Here is a 23,892-nt window from a genome sequence, read left to right as displayed (position 1 = left end):
TTCCTGATCAGGATTATTTGCGTGTTAAGGCTAGGTTACAACTTAATGAACCCCTTTCTCCTGGTTACTTCTTAACTATGGATGGCGGGTATCTTCTATGGATTCAGTTTCGGTACGAGGACGTCTTTAAATATTGTGTTCACTGTGGGAAAGTGGGGCATATAGCTGCATATTGTCGTGAAAGCATTATGACGATTATTTCGAATATGAATGGTCTTTTGGATAGGGCTCAAGAGAGGGGATTTGCGGTTTTTCAGGCTGAAAGTAATCATACGATGTTCAACCTTGATCTTAGGGCCACTCCGTCTACAACAAGGTATGTTTCTTCTAATATTCGTCTTGGGGGCACGGTGGGTCAGCCTCTTCCAATGAGGCGTATTTCGAAGACGAACAGGTTATTGACTTTGAGTTGGGGACTACCCCTGGTGGAAGAGTCCATCCAGGGATGCGTTTCTGTGTCACTGCCCAGCCTTTTGCTGGGCCTATTCTGTTTAACGTGGGTAGTCAACAAAACTTTGTTCCAGAACCTGGGGTAATGAATGCTACGCCTACTGCTCATGTACCTGATGGTACTGTTCCTGCTGGTACTCATGTTCCTACTGCGGGTATTGTGAACTCTGATGGTACTGCTAATGGGGGTGCTGGTGGGGTAATGCCTAGTGAGCAAGGTGTGTTGGGTGTTTTACCAACTCCTGTTATATCGGATCCAATGATTATGGAGTCTGTTGGTGCTGGTTTAGATACTGAAGCTGTTCCTTTTAATTCTGTTGGGGTTGGTACTCACGCTGTAGATCAACAAAATATTACTGAATCTTTTGCTGATTGTCCTACTGCTATGAATACTTCTGTGGCTGCTGAAACGGAAAATATTGTGCGAACTGGTGCTGCTGATACTAACTTTGCAGGGACTGCGGCTGGTGTTTTCATCTTTGAACCGGATTCTTTGCCTCCTGGTTTTCCTGAGAACGACCCGTATTCTGTTTATGTGTATTTCAATGCTCAGTCTAGTCGTTTTGATCGTGATCTGCACATTCAGGAAGCTATCCTCAATCGTGTTGAAAGTGACTTTAATTGGGCTAGAATGGAGGACGATAATAGAGGCTATAGTCAAACTTTTTATCCTCCTCCCCAAGGGGTTCCCATAGTTTACCCTTATAATTTCTATCAATATTCATCAGGGGATGAGAGGCCGTCAGATGAGGTGGGGGATCATTATGGCAACGATGTTATTATTAATATTGAAGACTCCTCCAGTTCACATTACTCTACACCTGAATGGCTGTTTAATAGCTCTGAATCTGATGGAGATTATGCTGTTATGGGAGATGATGCTGTTATGGGGACTGATATGGATGCCAGGCACTCTGAAGTTAATACAATGCTATATTTAAACCTTGGACCTCCTACTGAACCTGTATCTCAAGATGCTTCTTTGGCTGCACACTGTTCCGTGAGGTCTCTTTCTGGTACTGAGTTGCAGATGTCTTGGGTGGAGCTTAAGGGACCCGTTAAATATAACCCTATTGTTGATTTTGAGTCTTTTCAGATGGGGCAAACTTCTGGTTCTGTTCACATTGACTCACAAAGGGCCCATTCTGCTGATGAAGTTATGGAAAAGACTGGTTTTTCAAAGACTGTGGAGGAGGAGGTTAATTTAAGACTTCCTTTTAAAAAGAGGAAATGCAGATCAGAAGCTGATGGTAGTGAGGTTGCGGAGGATGTCCTGACTTCTATTGGTCATGCTAAGCCTTATTTGACTCAATTAGCTAAGAAGCCGTGTGTTTCTGATGTACGTACCTCATCTATGGGACAGACTGCTGCGGGTAATATTTTTCATATTAAGGTTGGGGATGATGAGTGAATGTGTTCAAGTGATGATTCTGGACCTGGTACTGGGTCAGGTGTTGCGAAGGTTGGCCTTTATCAACCTCCTTGTCTACCATGAATGGACTGATTTGGAATTATAGGGGACTAAATAATGCGCTCTCCCCTATAATTCCAAAAATTAGAGCGCTTACTAGTAGTAATAATTATGACTTCCTCTTCCTTTGTGAAACTAAATGTACTGTGGAACAAGTTAATCCTTTGTCTATAAGTGCGGGTTTTGTCGAGTCTGTGGGCGTCAATGCAGTTGGAAGCTCTGGTGGGTTATGGTGTGGTTGGAAAAGTGGTCTAATGATGAACTTTGTAACTAGTTGTAATAACTTCATCATTATTAAGAATGAAATGAATGCTGCTTTGTCCTGGTACCTTATTTTGTTCTATGGGGAGCCTGAACAAGCTCTTCGTTTGCGTGTTTTCGAGTTTTTGGGATCATGGTTAAACTCTCTTGAGCATCCTTTCATTATTGTTGCCGATTTCAATCAAGTAGAATTTAGTTATGACAAATTAAGTGGTAAAACAGGTAGTATTGCTGGTGCTTTGGGTTTTCATAAATGGAGGGTTTTGCATGAACTTGTGGATATTCCGTTCAAAGGGCCACCTTATACGTGGTGTAATAATAGGAAAGGTTTTCGGAGGGTTTATGAAAGAATTGACAAGGCTTATGGATCTAAGGATTGGCTACTACCCTTCCCAAATACTGGAGTGAAACATTTCCCGATTCAAATCTCGGATCATGCTCCCATTGAACTTAGCTTTAACCTTGTGAAGAATTCTTGTAAGAAACCGTACAAAATTGAGTCATGGAACTTGGATAATGCCGAATGCTTGTCTCTCATCAATAAAAATTTGACGACTTCTGTTGTTGGTTCTGCTCCTTTTCGGTTGGCTAGAAAATTAGCCTTCATCAGGAATGTTCTGAGGAAATGGTCCATTGATAAGAGCCAGGCATGGAGTAGGGAGTGGGATCGTTTTGATATACGTCTCGAGGAAGCTATGGACTGTTCTATTAATACGGGGGATTCTGAACTTTCTATTCAAGTTAACGACGAAGTGACTGAATTTTCAAGAGCAACAACATTATTTTGGAAGCAACGGGCTAAGTTGAAATGGACTGTTGATGGTGACACTTGTACAAAACTATATTTTGGGTGTTAAAGATCTCTCGGGATGTTGGACTTATGATCCGATTTGTATTGGGAACCTTTTTTATTCGTATTTCTTTAATCTTTATAATCCGATACAGAATGATCAGCTTCCTACCTTTTCAAGTACTAATGATATGTCTCGGCTGGATGATTTTGAAGGGCTATTCCGAAGGGTCAGCACTAAAATCAGAGATGATGACATAGACTTTCTATCCAAGCCTTTTTCTAATAAAGATGTGCGGCGTGCGGTGTTCCAGCTCGGGGCCTTGAAATCTCCGGGGCCGGATGGATTCCCTGCTCTTTTTTTCCAAAGATGATGGCATACTGTTAAAGATGATGTAAGTTCGACGGTCTTGAGTATTCTTAATAGTGGTTTGGTTCGTAAAGAACTTAACAAAACTTTTATTGCTTTAATTCCTAAGTGTGCTAGTCCCGAAAAAGTGGAAGATTATCGGCCCATTAGTCTATGTAACGTTATAATGAAGATTGTCACCCGTTGTATTACTAATCGCCTCTCTCGGGTTATGAGTTATCTGGTGGGTGAGTTTCAAAATGCTTTCGTAGCTGGTCGTCATATTGGGGATAATGTACTGCTTGCATGCACATGAGGCGATTCAGAATATTAATAAGCATACTTCCGGGAGCTGTGGGAGGTTTGCATTTAAAGCTGACATGAGTAAGGCTTATGATCGAATTAGATGGGATTTTCTTAAGCGTACTCTCTCTTTCTTTGGATTCCCATCTTTATTGATTAATCTTATTATGAATGTGGTTTCTACGGTTTCTTATAAAGTTTTAGTTAATGGAGCTCCCTTGAAGCAGTTTCAGCCGACATGTGGATTGCGTCAAGGGGATCCGCTCTCACCGTACCTTTTTATCCTCTGTATGGAGATACTTTTACAAAATGTCCAAGCGGCTCAATCTGATGGGTTACTGTATGGTATTAAATTGTCAAGATCTACACCTCCTCTTTCTCATCTCATTTTTGCAGATGATTCGGTTTTTTTCCTCCATGATAAGGAGAGGGCCTACTCGAAACTTAAGGTGATTCTTGACTCCTTTTGTTGTGCGTCGGGGCAGATTATGAATGAGAATAAGTCCGGTATTCTTTTCAGACCGAGCACCACGATGAGTTCAGTTCAAGAGGGATTGAGCGTTCTACATATACTACAAAATAAGGGTATTGGTCGATATTTGGGTATTGAAACAGATTTTGGTTCATCTAAAAAGGCTATCTTTAATTCTCTTATTGAAAAGGTTAAACTGCGTATTTCGTCTTGGAATGGTATTTTTGTTTCACCGGCAGGTCGGTTGACTCTGATTTCTTCTGTTTTGTCTGCCTTATCGAATTATGTCCTATCGGTATTTAAAATACCGGTAAGTGTGGCCAATAAGATTAACTTTTTATTGTCACATTTTTGGTGGGCTGGAACGAGATCTAGGTCTTCTATCCATTGGTGTAGTAAGAATTTACTAGTTTACCAAAGTCGAAAGGTGGTCTGGGTATACGGAATATTAAATGTATGAATCAGGCCTTATTGGGTAAATTGGCATGGAAAGTTCTTTACTCCAGAGATTCCTTGATAAGTCGTGTGTTTTATACAAAGCTGATACGTCACAATAATCTGGTTTTGCCTGAGGCAGTGAAAGCTTGCTCTTCTCAGTCATGGAGTTGTAAAAGTTTATTTTATGGACTGGAGCTAGTTCTGCCAGATTTAGGTTGGAAACCTGGAATCTGCTCCACGCTTAATATTTGGAGTACTAATTGGGTTAGTGGCTCTAGCCCGGCTAATATGACTAGCTTGGGTTTCCCCCCGCCTAGTTCAATGCTGGGTATGACTGTTAAGGATCTTATGCCCCCCTCCTTCCGCTGGAATACTGAGCTGATTAATGTTCTATTTGACTCCGAGTGGGCCAATAAAATCTGTGCGATGCCTATCTGTGAGACTATTCCTAATGATCGCATTTTTGGAAGCACACGTCTTCAGGAATCTATTCAGTCAAAAGCGGGTATGCTTTGTGCCTCTCTTCTCACCTTAGTAAACATAACTCCTCAAAAGACGTAACTCGAATTGATCAGATTGTTAGGATTTTTTGTAAAAGGAAGTTATGGCAACTTCCTGGCCCTCAAGTATGGAAAATCCTTATTTGGCGTATTATTACGGATTCTCTTTCGGTTGGAGCTGAGTTTGCAAAACGCAATATTAACTTGGAGTGTGTGTGTCCTTGGTGTGGTGAATCCGGTTCTATCGAGACCTTAGAACATCTTTACCACGACTGTTGTTTGGTAAAGCGTTTGGTCGCAACTTGGTATTTCAACAGATTTCTCTACGTCTGTTCGACTTAGAGATTGGATTATTAATTGGATCAACTACTTTCATTCGAAAGACGATTCGACTACTTTCATTATCCTTTTCCTCTCTTTTATTTGGAGTCTATGGCGTCTTCGGAATGAAGTCATTTTTTCGTGTAGGTCATTCTCGGTTGATTACTTCTTTAATGTTCATGCAAACGCAGCAAATGTGGCTATGAAGGCTGAATCTTTCGCTTCCTCTAAAGCCTCCATCATGGGGCTTAGTGTTTATGATCCTATGGACACCTTAAGGAGTGATATTCGTAATCATTTTCCTTTCTTTTTGGTGGGGAAAAAAGACACTTGTTCACCCTATAGAGCTAAAGTGGACGCTAGTTGGGTGGACTCTCTTCGGGCTGCTGTTGGAAGGGTTGTCTACTCACCGGAGGGAGAGTGTGTTGGTTCTTTTGCTCGAAGTTTTAAAGCAGAATCCGCTATCCAAGCTGAAGCGTTTTGTATTAGAGAGCTTCTACGGTGGGCTTTGGGTAGAAATTACCTCCATTTTGATGTTTCTTCTGATTGTCTTCAGGTTCTTCTTCAACTGGCTCGGGTGGAGACACCTCACCATTTGACTAAGAGGATTTTACAGGATATCGATTCCTTTCTTACGTCCTTTCATTGTATTTGTTTTAGTTTTTTACCTCGTCGTCTTAATAAGGTAGCCCATAACCTAGCTAAAGCTGAAATGAGTTTGTAAGATTTTTATTTACAGCTGCCAAAAAAAAAAAAAAAAAAAAACTAAGAGCCAAACAATAAATACACTAAGAACTAGTAATTGAGAACTAATTAAAAAGAAAAGAAAAACCTAAAAATTGGCCTAAGTTATGGATTGATGGACTTTACTGGTAGGAAGTGCCAGTGGGGAATTGTGTGAAGCTTTCAATTTAATTACAAACAGTCTTACAAATTACAACGTTGGTCAACAACAACAATAATTGTTTTTTGTGTAAATTGTACTATGTACTAGTATTAGAGATCACAAGATCTGACATCTTTCTTTTTCATGTGAATTGTATTATTAGTCAAAATGTTTTCCCTTCTCCAAAACTGAGCACTTTTTACAGTACATCAGTTTCCTACTAAAGTGCTAGACGCGGGAAAGAAGTTAGATAAAAATCACCCTCCTTGATTCACCAAATAATGAATTAATCATACATCGACTTGTTTATGACTTTCCGTTTAATTAGTTTTGTTACAATATTCTAAAATTCATCGTTATATATTTTCATACTATTGGGAAATTAGCGTCAATCTCCCACGCGCAAAGGAAGCAATCAATCGAGAAGTAAACCGTAAAAGTAAATAAATGTAACCAATAATAAGATGAGTGTTGTGAAACAAAGAGAAGAGACAATTGCATAGAGAAGGTAGATAGAATATAAAGATAATAGAGAGAGAACTATATGTTATTCCATTATAAGGGGTATATATACACATACAATGAGGGTAGAGTTTCCATAAGATAATACACTCTAAAATATTTTAAGATATGGACATCCATATAATATTATACTATAATATTTCATAACACTCCCTTATGGATGTCCATCACTGAAAAAGATGCCTCGTTAAAAACCTTCCTAGAAAACCCCATGGAAAAACACTAGTGAAGGAAAAAGAGTACATAATCTTCAAACACGCATAACAAGTTGCCTCGTTAAAACCTTTGCATGGAAAACCTAGTGGGACAAAACCATGGCTAAGGAAAAACAATACAACGCGTAGTTAATAGTACCCATTGTGGTTAATAAACTTGAATCTTCGATTAATAGAAATCCATGACAGCTTTGATATCATATTTATTTGAGAACTCACTGTCTGAATATAATCATTATTTCATAATAACTATTGGATCTTCATTTCAATTAATACTTCCACAATAGTGATATAGCATTATCGAGCAACCAACAACAATACATAAACTATAGAAATTCAACATGATTAAAAGTATAAAAAAAGAGAATAACAACAACATAGATAAAGAGAAAGGGAGCAATGGAACACAATAATTGATTAAGAATTAAGAGGAGAGTAAGAATACCGATTACAAGGAGGAATAAAATCCAAGGTTAGGGTTCAAGAGCAAAAGTTCAAAGAGAGAGAGATAGATAGAGTAGTCGAAGGAAGGGAGAGAAGAAGAGATGAGAGTATTAAGACTGCCGACCTAACTTATTTATCCTAATTACGAAAGGAAATCTCGCAAATTAACTCGAGGCCCGTATAAAACACATAGGCTCTCGATCGAGTGAAATGAAACCACTCGATCGAGGAGAAATCTTGACAATCCGTTCGATCGAGTAAAGTTGGAGTTCGATCGAAGACTTCAGAAGGTAGCTATCTCGATCAAGCAAGAGCAGAGCTCGATCGAGTGATTCTTGGATGATAAAGCATTCGATCGACTACTTTGAATAGCAAAATGGGTCGATCGAGCTATATAAGCACGGGTGAACTCCCTAGATACCTTCTGAGGCCACTTCACGCATCTCTAAGTGACAAATTTCGAGCTCCGATTCCTTGTTCTAAAAAATGCATGCGATTAGGACAAGTTCAGGCCTGATTCTGCTCCTTTTCTAGTTCATACCTGCAATTAATACAAGACAAACCAAAGTAGACTATTCGGGGGCATTGTAGCTAGATGCCACATAAATAACAAAGAAATGCGTGTAAAAATGAGGTAAAAACCTTATATAAAATACACGCATCAATATTCTTCTCAATATTTAATAAGGAATTCAAATTTGATGTTTATTTTAAAATAAAATGTATTACTTACTTCTTTTCAGAACCATTTCGGAAAATTTTTGTCATGTTTACCCCAAACATCATCAGAGGACGTGACATCAGGAAATGTGAGTTTGATATGTGTCTCAAATTCCCTATATATACCAAAAAAATATTTTAATTATGTATTACCTATAATTTTGATCTAATTTGATAATAAAAAATTTATTAAGTAATGACGAAGTAATAACTTACTCTTCATAAGACTCTAAAAATTTTCCACAGTTCCTTAGCACATAGAAATGAGCTTCTTCATACTCTTTCTCGCCCAAGTATCTCTGAATACATTTCCCGGTTGTAGTTCTCACGTCATCATTGAATAACTCAAGTAATTTTGAATCTAGCTGGTCATCGGAATTCACACCAACATCTAAGTCTTTCGCTTTTGTGTCAATGTGACTTTCGAAATATAGGGAACAAAAATTTGTAATTTCCTCTAACAAAAAAGAATTGCATATGGAACCCTCCACTCGAGCTTTGTTGCCAATCTTTTTTATATGATTAAGAAATCTCTCAAATGGATACATCCATCGATATTGAACAGATCCTCCAACCTTCGCTTTATAAGGTAAGTGAATAGGCAAATCCTCCATGCAATTGAAGAAAGACGAGAGAAATATCTCCTCTAACTTTCATATTATCTCCGCAATGTTTGACTTTAGACGTTCCATAGAATCAACTTTAATCGTAGAAGTACACAAGTCTCTAAAAAATTGGCTTATCTCAGTTATTGCACTCCAAGGACCCGTTGGGAGCAAAATTTTCAAGGCAACAGGGAGTAACTGTTCCATAAAAACATGTCAATCATGACTTTTCATTGAATGCAACACCGTATTTCCATGGTCAACACACCGGCTCAAAGCTGAAGCATAACCATCCGAGAATTTCAAATTAGCAACCCATTCACATAGAGCCTTTTTCTCCGCGGTGTCTAAAATAAACCTAGATTATATGGGCCGTTTCAAGTAAAGATCATTAAAGTCAGCTTTACCCTTTGGGCCAAATTTTGTTTTCTGGGGTACATCCATGACCGTGTTGATAAGTTGTTCAAAAACGTTTTTCTCAATGTGTATAACATCTAAGTTGTGTCGAATCAACAACGTTTTTCAGTAAGGAAGTTCCCAGAATAAACTTTGTTTCCACCAACCTTCATTCTTGTCTTTTAATCTTTTCAATTCTTCATCAGAAGCATCAACTATTTTCGGCAAATCTTTTACCGAATCCCACACCTCATCACCGGTTATTGCTGCGGCTATGCGATTATCCTTTTTCCTATTCTTAAGAAAATGATTACAATTGTTGCGAAAAGGATGATCAGGTCTCCAGAATTTAGGGTGACTGTGACACCCTCATATACCAAGATGCCTTACCAAGACCACCCTAGCATGAGAGGTGATGTGAACATTATTTGCACACATTTAGTCCCCTAATTGAACCCATTTTGCATACTTTTATAACATTCCATAGCCATTTTATCCGTCAAATGCTTTCTATTTTGCTTTCCTAGCGCATTTCGTATGTTTTGTAGGAAAGAAGATAATAAGGCGGAAATTCCCGTCTTTCGTGCATATTTGGAAGCTTATTGACGATATTTGATGGACTAGTATGAAGAGGAGGCGAGAACTAAAGACTAATCCTACAAGAATAAGAAGAAAGTGAATAAAAGGATTCTAACGCAGAATCCGAGCGTCCAAAGGAACAAGACGGCCGTCCAAGATGACAATCCGAGCGTCCAAGCCTCAAAGACGCTCAGATTCCTTTGCTACAATCCGAGCGGATTTGCAGAAAGACGCCCGTCCACCCCTGCAAGAATCCGAGCGTCTTCCCCTCCTGGACGGACGGATTGCGACGTCTTCAGCCGAGATGCTCATCTTTCCGTAAAGACTAGCATTTCCCTGCTTAAAACTCTAAAATGTAATTACTAATTTAGCCTTAGTTAACCTATTGAAGCTCTACTATATATACCCCACTTGTAAATAATCCAAGGAGGGAAGTTTTTTAGAGTAGAGAGCCTCCACATTGGAAATTCCTCTTAGATTAGATTAGGAATAGATTAGAATAGATTACTCTTTAATCTTTCCACAAATCTCACATTAATCTCTCCTTAATTATTGTTCAAGTTTGTTACTTTTGGGTAATTGAAGATTGTTGGGTTATTATTGGAGGATTGACAACCCTTCATCAATCAATCAAGTTTTTTCTTTTATTCTTTGCATTATTATTTTGGAATCTCCATAGGTATATTTCTCTTTATCCTTGTTTTAATTATTGTTAATCTTTCTTACTTGTTCATCATGTTTTACCTTGTTAATATGATTGACAACCTTGTTAGCATGTTAAACTTGATAATGAGTGAGTAGTCTCTTATCTAGGATTAGTGGGTAACTAAGGGAAACCAAACATGGGATTGATTCATGCTTAATCTAAGATGTTCACATAATTAATTTGCTTGCTTGTTGTGATGTCAACTTTATGCACATGTTATGTTTGATGAAATGCTAAGCCTAATCCTTGCATTTACAACCATCTCTTATCTACTCAACTTGACTTGTAAGATATAAACCAACCCGAATCTTGTTAGACCATGCATAGAAGTTGAATAGGAGGAAAGTAAGTCGACTTGTAGGTGTTGTACAATCTAATCGATTCGGCTCCGGGACCAAACTCTTCCTATGAACCGTAAGACATAAACCAACTTGGTTCCTCCAGAACATTAATCACTTGCAACTTTGTAAACATGTTTGTATGATCAACTCCCATGATTTCCTTATGAACCCATGATATCCTAGCACTTTTAATCAATTGTTTACATCCTTCCTTTTATTACTTGTTTTACTTTATTGTTTGCATTAGTCTAGAACACAACTACAAACCCAACCAAATTGTGACACTAGCATAAATTGAAATAGATAGACTTAGAACCCAAAGCACACCGTCCCATGGATCGACCTCGACTTACCACTAACTAGTTGTTTCTTGAGTATTATAAATGTGTTTGATTGGATGTGTGATGACCAACTCTTGCCCTATCAAAATGGCGCCGTTGCCGGGGATGGTGCTATGTGATTAAGTTCTTACTTGTTTGTCTATTTTGATTTTGCTTTCACCTTGAGGGACTTGTTCCTCAAGGATTGTTCTTACCGTTTTTGTGTAGTTTCCATGCTTGTAGTTGTTTCCTTGTCTTAGCTATGATGGCTCAAGACTTGACTTATGAAGTATATGTTGGATCTTTTGAGTATGACTACAATGGGTATGGGGAGTTTGAGGAGCAAGTCAACACAAACCTACCTTACTATTTGTACAATGAAAATCCTAACCACTACCCCAATTTTTCCTACCAAAATCACCACATCCAATATCCACAACAACCACCCACTCAATACCCACTTCATAATGAATTTCAATTGCCACAATACAACTACTTTCACACCCACCCACAATAAGAAGATGAACCCATTCAAAATGTGATTCTCCAAATGATGGGAGATCAACAAAACTTCTTCAAACAAATGATAGAGGAGAGCCAAAAGAGGGACAATGTGCTTCAAGGCATTGTTGCCCAAGGTGAGGAATTGGAGATTCAAATTGCCCAAATGAAAGAATCCCAAGCAACCACTCCTCACCATTCCTTAAACATTGATCATGAATGTGAATTTGAAGTAGTAACTTTTGACATGGAGAATGAAAAATGGGAAGAGCCGACCTCCTTGAGCTCTTGTGAGTATGAAAGTGTTGTGTTTGATGAGGTAGATTTGAGGTTGAGTAAGCCAAATACTCTTAGCCTTTGTGAGTATGAGGGTGTGTCCTTTGAAGTGAATGTTGAGACGTTGGCGAAAGAGTTGAATGAAGCCCCTATTCATGATTCATATGAAGATAGCAACAATGATGACGAACCTAAGGGATGGACTTGTAATATCACCTTGCTTGAGGAGCCTATCCTTGAGACATTTGAGATATCCTATCATGAAGGTGAATGTCCTTTCCCTATTTCCCATGAAGACTACTTAACACCTACCATGGAGCCAATGATTGTTGAAGAGGATATAGTGGACCTTCTTCAAAAGGTCAAAGCATCATACAAAAGCTACTTGCTGGAAAAGCTCAAAGAGAAACTTGCACGTGAAGCTACTTATGGAAATTTGGCATCCACAATGCCAACTTCTTAGGAACTCGATCATCAAAGCCATGACAATTCTCCTTCCACCTTGGAAGGATTTAAAAATCAAAATGCTATCATCATCACCAAAGTTGAAGAAGAAGTTGGTGAGTGGAAATCTACGGATAAAAATGAACCATAATTCGTACCTAGTGTTGACGAGAATCATGGCCTATTTATTGGAAGCATTGGGCAAGCTCTATTGTCGAGGACAAGGCGAAAGAAAGAACATATGACAAGCTTCCTTGGCCAAATTTCATGTTCAAATGGAGCAACCCATACTTGTGCTTATTTGACGCTTGTTCACAAGCTTTTGATCTCCTATTAAGAGCCTTGAGCTCTATGGACAAGAATTTCTACAATTTGAACTAGTTTGGTGGAGTCCTATCTTAAACCACCATTTGTAAGATATTTCTTGGAATTCTTACTTTGTATAATATTGTACATTTTTGCATTTGTATTTAATTTCTTGCATAAGAGTAGTGAGAGAGAGTTTTCTTACATTTTTATTGAGGAAAATTTCAGAAAACGATAAGGAGGAATAACAAATTGGTGAAAGGGTATGATTGTGCAAAGAAAAGAAAGAAAAGGAAGGAAAGCAAAGAAAGACGCTCGTCCCGAGGGCCGGACGCTCGTCCAAGGCCCTCTCCAGATTACTGTTCAGCGCTGTCACACTATCCGAGCGGATTGCGCCAAAGACGCTCGTCTTCAATGAAGACGCTCGTATTCTCCACGGGACGCTCGTTCTAAATGACACCTGAAGCAAAGTTTTGAAACTGTTACGAAATCCGAGTGGATTTTCGAAAACCCGCTCGTCCAAAGTAAGACGCCCGTCCCGCAACAAAGACGCTCGTCTTTTTCCTACTTCAGAAAATGCAAGGTTCCTGTCATGAAATCCGAGCGGATTTTAAGGAAGACGCTCGGATTCTGCAGAGGCAAGACGCTCGTCCCTTATGAAAGACGCTCGGATTCGGGTGTTTTTCTCGAATCATCCGCCCAGGCCCCACCCTTATCTGCTTGGCTTCCCATTTTCTTTTATAAAAACACCCCCTTTCTCCCTCATTTCTTCAGCTTATCTAACCCTAAAACACTCATCTTCATCCCCAAAAACACTCCCCTCACATCAAAAGCCAACAAAAACCCCATTTCCTCAACTTCAAGATGATGAATCTCAAAGGCAAGGCTAAGAAATTTGTTGAATCCGCCGGAAGGAAACGCAAGGGTTCATCCTCTTCAACTCCACGAGAGGTAGTGCCGCCAAGGAACTTTCGTCCCATCATAAGAGGAGGAATAAAGCAACTTGAGTACTTCCAAGAGGTACTCTTCGCCTCAGATTCTCACCGCAAGAAGTTTGTCGAATTGCTAGGTAAGAACTATGAACCCACTCAATTCATAGATACTAAGGTGTTGGAAGTCCTTGGGATAAGGTACCACACCGAGATGTTCTTTGATGGCTTAGGCATTGGAAAACTTTTACATGCCCATGAGGAGACGTACCTTAGTCTCACCCTAGAATTTTTGAGTAGCCTTCGTATTGTCACGAACACTAGAACCAATGTGAGCATGGAGTTTAGGTTGTGCAACCTAGACCATAGCCTTACACTTGATCAATTTGCCCACATTTTCGGTCTTGTTGTGCCAACCAACTATACCGATAAACCCGCTGATTTCGATGTGGACCTACTTTGAAAGGCTATTTCCGGGAGGGATTTTACCCATCTAAAGCAATGCTATACTTTCGCCATCCAACATCCGGTGATTCGGATCACCAAACCCTTTGTGGCCGGTACCATCAATGGGAGGTACGAACAAGATAGGTGTACTCTCATTGATTTAACATTTCTTGAGTCCTATTTAAATGTTCGGGGGACGAGGCGCTATAACTTCAACACCCCCCTTGAGATACTTACAAGGTTTCATGATTTTGCTCAAGGGACCACCCAACTCAAGACCTTCGTAATGGGAGGTCTAGTTACTATTTTGGCCAATTTCCTTTGCCCCGGGTTCAACTCCCGTGGGATTTATGCTCCTCTTGAGGGGATTACTTTGATTGATAAACACGCCGTCTTCATCCACCACCGGTGGTGTAACTACACTCAAGAAGGGAGTGTAGAATGGCTCACAAAAGGGTGTACCTCCATCATCCTTTTGGGTTGGAATATACCGGGCACCGACCCATGATTGAGCCCGTATTCGCCTACGCCAAGCTACCTCCTTGATATCCAAATCATCGGCAATCCCCCTCAAAGGGAAGAGGCACCCCGCCAATAACAAGTACCTCGTGGGATACCGGCAAGGCCTACTCACCCACCTTCCTATGTGCCTATCCCACCATGCCCTACTTCTTATACCAAATTCCAACCGGAAATCCCCAATACCCCGGGTATTAATGACTTGATGAATCTCATGAATAGAGTGGATCTCGGGGTACATGAAGGGAGGGTCGACAACTACTTGGCCCTTTATCCCCATTACTATCAAATGGCTCAACAAGGGTATATTGACCCTAATGGCCCTAAGCCCTCTTCGGCCCAACCACAATATTTGTTCCCTAATCAAGGGGACCAAGCTTGGAATCTTGGTGGCCAAGGTGGAGGATACTCGGGTCAAGGAGGAGGGTATGACCAAGGAGGGAGTTCTCACCGGTATGGCTACCCCCAAGATGAGGATGATGACAAGTGAAAGAGGCCTACCTCATCACCTCCATTTGTATGATACTTTTCTCTCCCTCTCTCTTTTGTATATACATTGCCTTTAATGTAGCTTTCACTTGCATTTGTATTATATTTTATATTGCATTTACATTAGTTAGTTCATATAGTATAGTTACATTGTATTATATTTCATATGATTCATGTAGATAGTTGCATATAGATTAGAATTCATGCATAGTTACTAATGGCCAAACCTATTCATTTCTACACTAGAAATAGTGTTTAATTCGGTTTGGGGAGGTTTGATCATAGGTGACCATATCTTAATAGAAATCATGCATCATATAGTGTAGTTTAGATTTCATTTATTTGTTATATATGTCATATAGAATTGCATTTAGAGCATGCATGCATTCATATCATATCATATTGCATTTTTACTTTATTTCAAAAAATCAAAAATCCAAAAACATGTTTTTCTTTTTATTCCTACTGCTATATGTACATTGAGGACAATGTCCAAAATAAAGTGGGGGATGGGAATTTATATTCCAAAAATACATAAAAATTGAAAAATTTCAAAAAATCACAAGAATATGTCTTTTAATTTCATAAAAAAAAACCCATAAAAATTTGAAAATTTGAAAAACCAAAAACATGTTCTTTAATTTAGTAGTGTAGAATTGTATATACTTGTGCTTTTGTTCTCTTCTCACATAGATACAACACTACATTTGAGGCATTAGCAAGGGAAAATGAAGACCGCTTGGTATGATCGTTCTAATCTCTATTTCCCTTCCATTTCTTTTTCATTATTCATATGAGGAGGATGGGCTTACATGTCAAGGAGGATGTGGTGTATTTTGTTGTTGCGGTTTGTGTATCTATGTTTTGTTAGGAGTTGCATTTAGTTTATATGGCATACTAGTTGGTAGAAGCATATGCATTAGGATGTATAAATGTTAGTTGCATCATGGCATATAGTTTGCATGTTAGAAAACTTTTGTGAAACCGTCTACTTGGGAAGCTTGACAAGTGTATATAGGCCCTAGTAGATGCTTTTTCTTCTTAAGACTTTGCTTGTTAGAATACTTGTAAAACACCTTAGGATGTGTCATGCTAGTATCCTTTGACCCATGGATTAAGGCCTAGTCAAGAGTACCTTGTGGTGTGATAACTCCTTGGCTACCATTTATTCCAAGGTGACCCTTGAAACCATGCATCCATCATCCATGTTCTACCACATTTTTGTCATCAAAGGGAATGGACACAAAAATAAATTGTTCAAATTTGAGTTCAAGAAATGAAATGAAAAGTGAGAAAAAGTTTTCAATTGCATCAAATGAAAAGAGGAGCAAAAATAGACTCCTATGCTTCAAATATAAGGCACCCTCACTACATATGGGGTGACTTTGAAAATGTTCAAAAAGAAATGCAAAGAAAAGTTGAAAAGTTGTCAAGTGTTGAAAAGCCAAAAATCAAAAGAAATGGCAAAAGAAAGTGTTCTCAAATGTTTTATGCCAGAAGAAAATTGGGGGGGGGGGGGGGGGGGGAACAACAACAAAAGCAAACTCCCAAATGAAACTCAAAATCTATCGATCCCTTTATCCATCGTATCCACTTTTGTGCATGGTAGAGAGGGGACGACCCTTCTTCTTGTCTAGGCAAGAGGGGGAATTCCGCGATCCTCCAGTGTTTCTAACACCATAGGGAGTCTACTCTTGACAAAAGCATTTAACGATTGAGGACAAAGGTACCCTAGCTTGAGACAATTTGGAGGTGATTTATTGGTCCTTTTAGGCTTAGTAGTTTGAAGAAATTGCATCTATGAAGTAATGTGTACCCTTGAATTGCTTCCCTTGTAGATAATTTCCGCCACTTAGATGAGGAAAGTGGCTATTCTTTTGTAGATGCATCCATTACTTGTTTTGTGTGTTTAATGTTTGGATGTGTCGCCATTTTGGCAAGACCCACCTTGCCTTGCAAGAAGGCATCCTACCTCATGGTTGTATTGTTGTGAGTTGAAGGGGCGGAGTGAGACCCGTTAATTGTCTCATATCGGCTATATTAGTAGGTTAGTTTAAATAAAGGTCTAGTTTTTGTCATCTCTTTACTTGGGACGAGTAAAGGTTCGATTTGGGGATATTTGATGTGAACAATATTTGCACACATTTAGTCCCCTAATTGAACCCATTTTGCATACTTTTATAACATTTCATAGCCATTTTATCCGCCAAATGCTTTCTATTTTGCTTTCCTAGCGTATTTCGTATGTTTTGTAGTAAAGAAGATAATAAGGCGGAAATTCCCGTCTTTCGTGCATATTTGGAAGCTTATTGACGATATTTGATGGACTAGTATGAAGAGGAGGCGAGAACTAAAGACTAATCCTACAAGAATAAGAAGAAAGTGAAGAAAAGGATTCTGACGCAGAATCCGAGAGTCCAAAGGAACAAGACGGCCATCCAAGATGACAATCCGAGCGTCCAAGCCTCAAAGACGCTCGGATTCCTTTGCTACAATCCGAGCGGATTTGCAGAAAGACGCCCGTCCAACCCTGCAAGAATTCGAGCGTCTTCCCCTCCTGGACGGACGGATTACGACGTCTTCAGCCGAGATGCTCATCTTTCCGAAAAGACTAGCATTTCCCTGCTTAAAACTCAAAAATGTAATTACTAATTTAGCCTTAGTTAACCTAATGAAGCTCTACTATATATACCCCACTTGTAAATAATCAAAGGAGGGAAGTTTTTTAGAGTAGAGAGCCTCCACATTAGAAATTCCTCTTAGATTAGATTAGGAATAGATTAGAATAGATTACTCTTTAATCTTTCCACAAATCTCACATTAATCTCTCCTTAATTATTGTTCAAGTTTGTTACTTTTGGGTAATTAAAGATTGTTGGGTTATTATTGGAGGATTGACAACCCTTCATCAATCAATCAAGTTTCTTCTTTTATTCTTTGCATTATTATTTTGGAATCTCCATAGGTATAATTCTCTTAATCCTTGTTTTAATTATTGTTAATCTTTCTTACTTGTTCATCATGTTTTACCTTGTTAATATGATTGACAACCTTGTTAGCATGTTAAACTTGATAATGAGTGAGTAGTCTCTTAGCTAGGATTAGTGGGTAACTAAGGGAAACCAAACATGGGATTGATTCATGCTTAATCTAAGATGTTCACATAATTAATTTGCATGCTTGTTGTGATGTCAACTTTATGCACATGTTATGTTTGATGAAATGCTAAGCCTATGAATCCTTGCATTTACAACCATCTCTTATCTACTCAACTTGACTTGTTAGACCATGCATAGAAGTTGAATAGGAGGAAAGTAAGTCGACTTGTAGGTGTTATACAATCTAATTGATTCGGCTCCGGGACCTAACTCTTCCTATGAACCGTAAGACATAAACCAACTCGGTTCCTCCATAACATTAATCGCTTGCAACTTTGTAAACATGTTTGTATGATCAACTCCCATGATTTCCTTATGAACCCATGATATCCTAGCACTTTTAATCAATTGTTTACATCCTTCCTTTTATTACTTATTTTACTTTATTGCTTGCATTAGTCTAGAACACAACTACAAACCCAACCAAATTGTGACACTAGCATAAATTGAAATAGATAGACTTAGAATCCAAAGCACACCGTCCCATGGATCGACCTCAACTTACCACTAACTAGTTGTTTGTTGAGTATTATAAATGTGTTTGATTGGATGTGTGACGACCAACTCTTGTCCTATCAAGAGGCCGTCACCATCTCGGTTGCCCGAGGTCAATAGATCAAAGTTAACAATACCAACACAATTAATAAAGTATAAATGATTAAAATTTACATATTCTCCAAAACCAAAACCAAACTACAACTGTGAAAGTTTAACAACTAGAAATGAAAGCTAAGTCTCTTGATGGCGTAAGCTAGACTCGAGTGATGACTCCCCATGACTGCCCCTTAGCTAAAGAACTTCATCACCTGTCACAATCTGCTCACCATCCCCGAATGGATCACCACAGATTTTATAAAACAACAACGGGGTCAATTACTGAATAATCAAAGTAAGACAAGTACAAAAGACAACCTGCTGATCATCATCAACCTCCAAACTTCCGATCTCACATAGTAACCGACTACACACGGAAGTGTGTAGCCCTGCCAGATTACCCATCGCAACAGGTAATCCTCGCCGCCAGTGGGGGACCGCAGCCAATCCCCACCTAAGCCCCGCTCATCAACGAGCGATAACCCTGTTAATTAATGTGCACATCCCCTGCTGTGGCGGGTTCCACAGAGGGCGAAATTAGGGCGTGAAGCCACTCCCGCAAAGGACTCCACTCAACAACCATCACCACAACCACACCAACACCAACGCTTCAACAATGATCAGCAGACAATCAATCGTACACAATACAACACAATCTCAAGTTAATTAAACAGGAACTGAGTAGGGAAACCCTACCTTAGCGTAACTGCAAAGAGACACAAGCAAGACAATCTAGAAAGGCTCCTCTACGAATTATTCACCTATCAATAATCACATAAACTCCAATTACCACATGCATCACCCTTTTCCCCCAATTCATAAATCAAGTAAACCCTAAAAGATAATCAAAGAACTAATGAAATCAAGGACTTACCGACACCGAAGATAGAACAAAAGTTAAAGAAACTTGATAACAATCACACACACCAGGGAGAGATTTGGAGAGGATTAGAGCATCGTTGAGATGTTTAGGTTTTGTAAAAAAATGATTAGAAACTGATTAACGCGTTTTATATAACTCTAATCATCTCTAAATCAAACCACGGAAATAACACCCGTGAGACCGGATACTCGGTCCAGTATAGAGTATACTCGGTTGAGTATCCTCTACTCGGTCGAATATTCCACATACTCGGCCGAGTATTCCTGGACACTAAGCTGTCCAGGATACACGACACCCCTTACTCAGTCGAGTAGGACATACTCGGCCGAGTACAAGCATAGGAAATCCGTAGTATTATAGTTTTCCCTCCTTAAAAAGAACTTCGTCCTCGAAGTTCACACTTTACACACAAAACAAGACCAACAACCTCCCAACACAACCCACCAAAGGACCCAACCATAGCTAAACTAACACAAAACATCATAAAATAACACTAAACTGACTCAGACTAACTCAAAAACAAACGTGCGACCATCTCCTACCCCCCTAAAAAGACAACGGTTACGTCCCCATAACTAAACATACCTGAATAAAAAGGGTGGGGAAATGCTCTCTCATAGCCTCCTCGGGTTCCAATGTGGCATCTTCCAGATTATGATTAGACCAAGGCACCTTGAGTAAGACGGTCTCACCATTCCTTGTCTTGCTTACTTTGCGATATAAGATCTCTTTAGGAACCTCGGCATAAGATAAAGACTCATCAAATTCAATGGTATCAACCTCAAGCACATGTCACGGGTCACTCACATACTTCCGGAGTTGTGAAACATGAAACACGTTGTGGACTCGATCCAAAGCTGGTGGTAAAGTTAACTTGTAAGCCACCTCACCTATACGATCCAAAATCTCATATGGACCGATAAACTTCTGGCTCAACTTACCCTTCTTTCCAAACCTCATCACCCCTCGCATTGGTGACACTTTCAAAAGGACTTTGTCACCCACTGCGAACTCGATGTCCCAGCGGTACAAATCGGCATAACTTTTCTGGCGATCCTGAGCTGCTTTCATCTTTTGACGAATTAGCCGAACTTGTTCCACCATATCCTGCACCATCTGTGGTTCTAAAACCACTTCTTTTGCATTGTCATCCCAACAAACTGGACTTCGGCACTTCCTACCATATAAAGCCTCAAAAGGTGCCATCCCGATACTAGTATGGTAGTTGTTGTTATATGAGAACTCGATCAAATCCAGCCTGTCCTCCCAACTTCCACCAAACTCCATGGCACAAGCTCTCAACATGTCTTCCAAGGTCTTGATAGTCCTCTCAGTCTGACCATCTGTTGCAGGATGAAAAGTTGTACTCATCTTTAAGGTCGTACCCATCAATTCCTGTAACTCTTGCCAAAATCGTGATATAAATCTCGCATCTCGATCCGACACTATATCCTTAGGCACACCATGTAACCAAACCACATGTTTCCTCTAACCCAAAGCTAGCTGCATCTTAGACCAGGTATCCTTCATCGGAATGAAGTGAGCTGACTTTGTTAACCGATCGACGATCACCCAAATCATATTGTTACCTTGCTGTGTCCTTGGTAACCCCACGATAAAGTCCATAGAGATCGACTCCCACTTCCACTCAGGTACCTCAAGAGACTGAATCTTACTGTTGGACCATATTTATATAAGTTTTGATAATGACAAGTATTATGATTTGTAATATGTTATACACTTGTGCTTTTTATTGTTGTTCAAATGGTCCACATTTTAGTTGACAATTTCTGTGAAGACTAATTATGGTTATAGCACATGATGGAATTCTCATGATGAAATCAAGCTTGGCATTCAAACTTGGTTATGGTTGTTTTGCTCATAACCTCAGAAGACTAACTCAAGCAAAACGATATACTATTTGATGGAAGCTCAAGATGAAGAGACTCTAGATCAAGATAAAGAAAGAAACCTATATTTGAAGATCTCATAAAAATTAGGGATATAGGATTTCGTTCTACTAATGGTATGAACAAAATGGTTTTTGAGAAAGTACGGTTATAGCTATTTCATCTCTAACCTTACCTGTCAAAGTTCTTGGTTATAGTCATTTGACCTATAACCATGAACGACTTAAGAGAGCACAATTTTAGTTTTAAAATTTACTTAGTGTTTCGAAAATCAAAATAATATTTTTACTATATCTTTTCTATATTAAAATTGGTAATATGGATTATATTAGTCTTACTGATTTATCATACAACTTATGGGTTGTTATGTAATCTAGGATTTCTAATCTAGGATTTCTAATCTATATTATCTTAGTTTTATAAATTAAAACTAATTATTGTTAGGATTTCAAGTAGAGTGAAATGGATTATGGCCATATCACCTTCTAGTCGAAAATATCCTAGTAGTAGTTAGGTTTTTGAATAAAAGGTATTTTGTAGATAAAAATAAAGGTTTTGACCTAGCCTACTTCAAGGTATTTCGAATCAAAGGGGCGGCTAGGGTTTCGAAGCTTTTAACCTAGTTTTAGGTTTTTTTACTCCTATAAATACAAAAGCATTTTATTAGAAAAGGCGTGACAAAAATTGGAGAAAAATCTTTGCAAAAGTATTGAGCATATTTCAAGTTTAATCTTTTCATATTTGCAAAATCATTTTCGAAACCCTAAGTGTGTTTTAAGATTAAACCGTGTGCCTCTTTAAGTCAATCATTCTCGTTTGTTTCATTAATAGGATAATAGTACTCATTGTATTCATACTCGTTCATTAACGTGAACACTAGTTGAATCTAGTAGTACTTTCTTATTAACGTAAGATAGAAATCGAGTATTTAACGATACTCAAATTGAGTTACAACTATAGTTAGTTGTACGAGTTAGATTGATAATTTTGTAATCCGTAGTAAGGTACTAAAGTTGTTAATCGAGAATAGTGGACGTAGGTTTTGACTGGTGAAACTGAACCACTTCAAAACTTCGTGTGTCACTTTTATTTTATGCATCTATTGTTTTATTTTCACACATACGATAAATTAATTAGTCAAGTTTAATTGATAAACTTTGAGTGATTAATAAACTATCAATAAATCGAAAAAGTGGGCATGAGTTTTACATACTCAATTCACCCCCCCTCTTGAGTATATCGCTATATAGACTCTTCAATTGGTATCAGAGCCTCGTGCTCTTGATAGCCTAATAGCTAGGGGTTGATCTACTTTTTCGTTTCTTTATTTCCGCTGCTATATACGTGTGAAATGGATTCCAAACACCTAAAATGTCCCGTCTTTGATGGGAAAAATTATGGTTTATGGCAAAACATGATGACACACTACATTAAAGGTATTGGTTGGGAGTGTTGGAGAATTTTTCAGAACGATCCTATCAAAATATTGGTAGGAACAACTGAAGGTCGTTCCTATGAGAAAAAGGAAGAAGACTATATCGGAGCCGACTACAAGAAGGTAGAAAAAAATTCAAAAGCGATAAGTCTACTAAAAAATGGTATGACTTCAACAGAGTTTGACCGCTTTTCTTCTTGTAAGACTGCCAAGGAGATATGGGACGGATTGGAGTTGGCCTATGAAGGGACGTCCATTGTTAAAAAAAATCGCATTGATCTTTTGATACAAAAATACGAACTATTTTCTATGGAGCCTAATGAGACACTTGATAACATGTCAACACGATTTTTAAGTATCATAAATGAACTAAAGAATCTAGGTCGCACTTTTCCGACTGAAGACATAGCTAGAAAAGTACTTAGGAGCCTAACGCAAAAATGGCGTCCCAAGGTCACCGTTATGGAAGAATGTCGTGACCTCACCAACCTCTCATATCAAGAACTCATTGGAGCCCTAATGGCTCATGAACTCACTTTAAATGTTGATGAAGCTGAACCGAGCACTCGGAAGAGTATGGCGCTCGCAAGTGAAAACAATGAGTCCGATCTAGAAGATGAGACTATGCTATTTGCCAAACGGTTTAGGAAGAAATTTTTTAATTTCAAACAAAATAAAACTTTCAACAGCAATAAGTCTTCGAACAAGAAGTCGTCTGATTCAAAAAATTCTTTTACAAATAGAGGTTGCTTCAATTGCGGTGATTCTGATCACATGATCAAAGATTGCCCCACATGGAAGAAAATAAAAGACAAAACCTAGAGAGATAAAACTAAGAAAGAGTTCAAGCAAGTCATGATGGCTTCATGCTGGGGAGATCTAGATACCGAGGACGATGAAGAATCCGAAGAT

The 23,892-nt window shown here is 38.8% G+C and overlaps 1 protein-coding gene across 1 annotated transcript; it reads left to right on the top strand.

The window, feature by feature from the left end:
• The first annotated feature begins 1,941 nt into the window (after nt 1–1,941).
• LOC141614146 (uncharacterized) lies at nt 1,942–6,079 on the top strand. The gene is made up of 5 exons (XM_074432902.1): nt 1,942–2,997; nt 3,128–3,202; nt 3,594–4,406; nt 4,562–5,039; nt 5,547–6,079. The coding sequence occupies exons 1-5, from the start codon at nt 1,942–1,944 to the stop codon at nt 6,077–6,079; spliced, it is 2,955 nt and encodes a 984-aa protein (XP_074289003.1).
• The last annotated feature ends 17,813 nt before the right edge of the window (nt 6,080–23,892 follow it).

The sequence above is a fragment of the Silene latifolia genome, chromosome 11 (assembly GCF_048544455.1).
Source record: "Silene latifolia isolate original U9 population chromosome 11, ASM4854445v1, whole genome shotgun sequence".
NCBI lineage: Eukaryota > Viridiplantae > Streptophyta > Magnoliopsida > Caryophyllales > Caryophyllaceae > Silene > Silene latifolia.
Note: the sequence above shows the minus strand (reverse complement) of the source record. Positions and strands in the feature narration are given on the sequence as shown.

What these genes read in the sequence shown, in the direction of transcription:
- LOC141614146 (XM_074432902.1), top strand. Translation starts at nt 1,942, where the DNA reads ATGAATGGACTGATTTGGAATTATAGGGGACTAAATAATGCGCTCTCC. An exon ending in GGGCTAAGTTGAAATGGACT is followed by an intron (nt 2,998 to 3,127) that starts GTTGATGGTGAC and finishes AATCCGATACAG; the next exon opens with AATGATCAGCTTCCTACCTT. An exon ending in TTGAAGGGCTATTCCGAAGG is followed by an intron (nt 3,203 to 3,593) that starts GTCAGCACTAAA and finishes ATGCTTTCGTAG; the next exon opens with CTGGTCGTCATATTGGGGAT.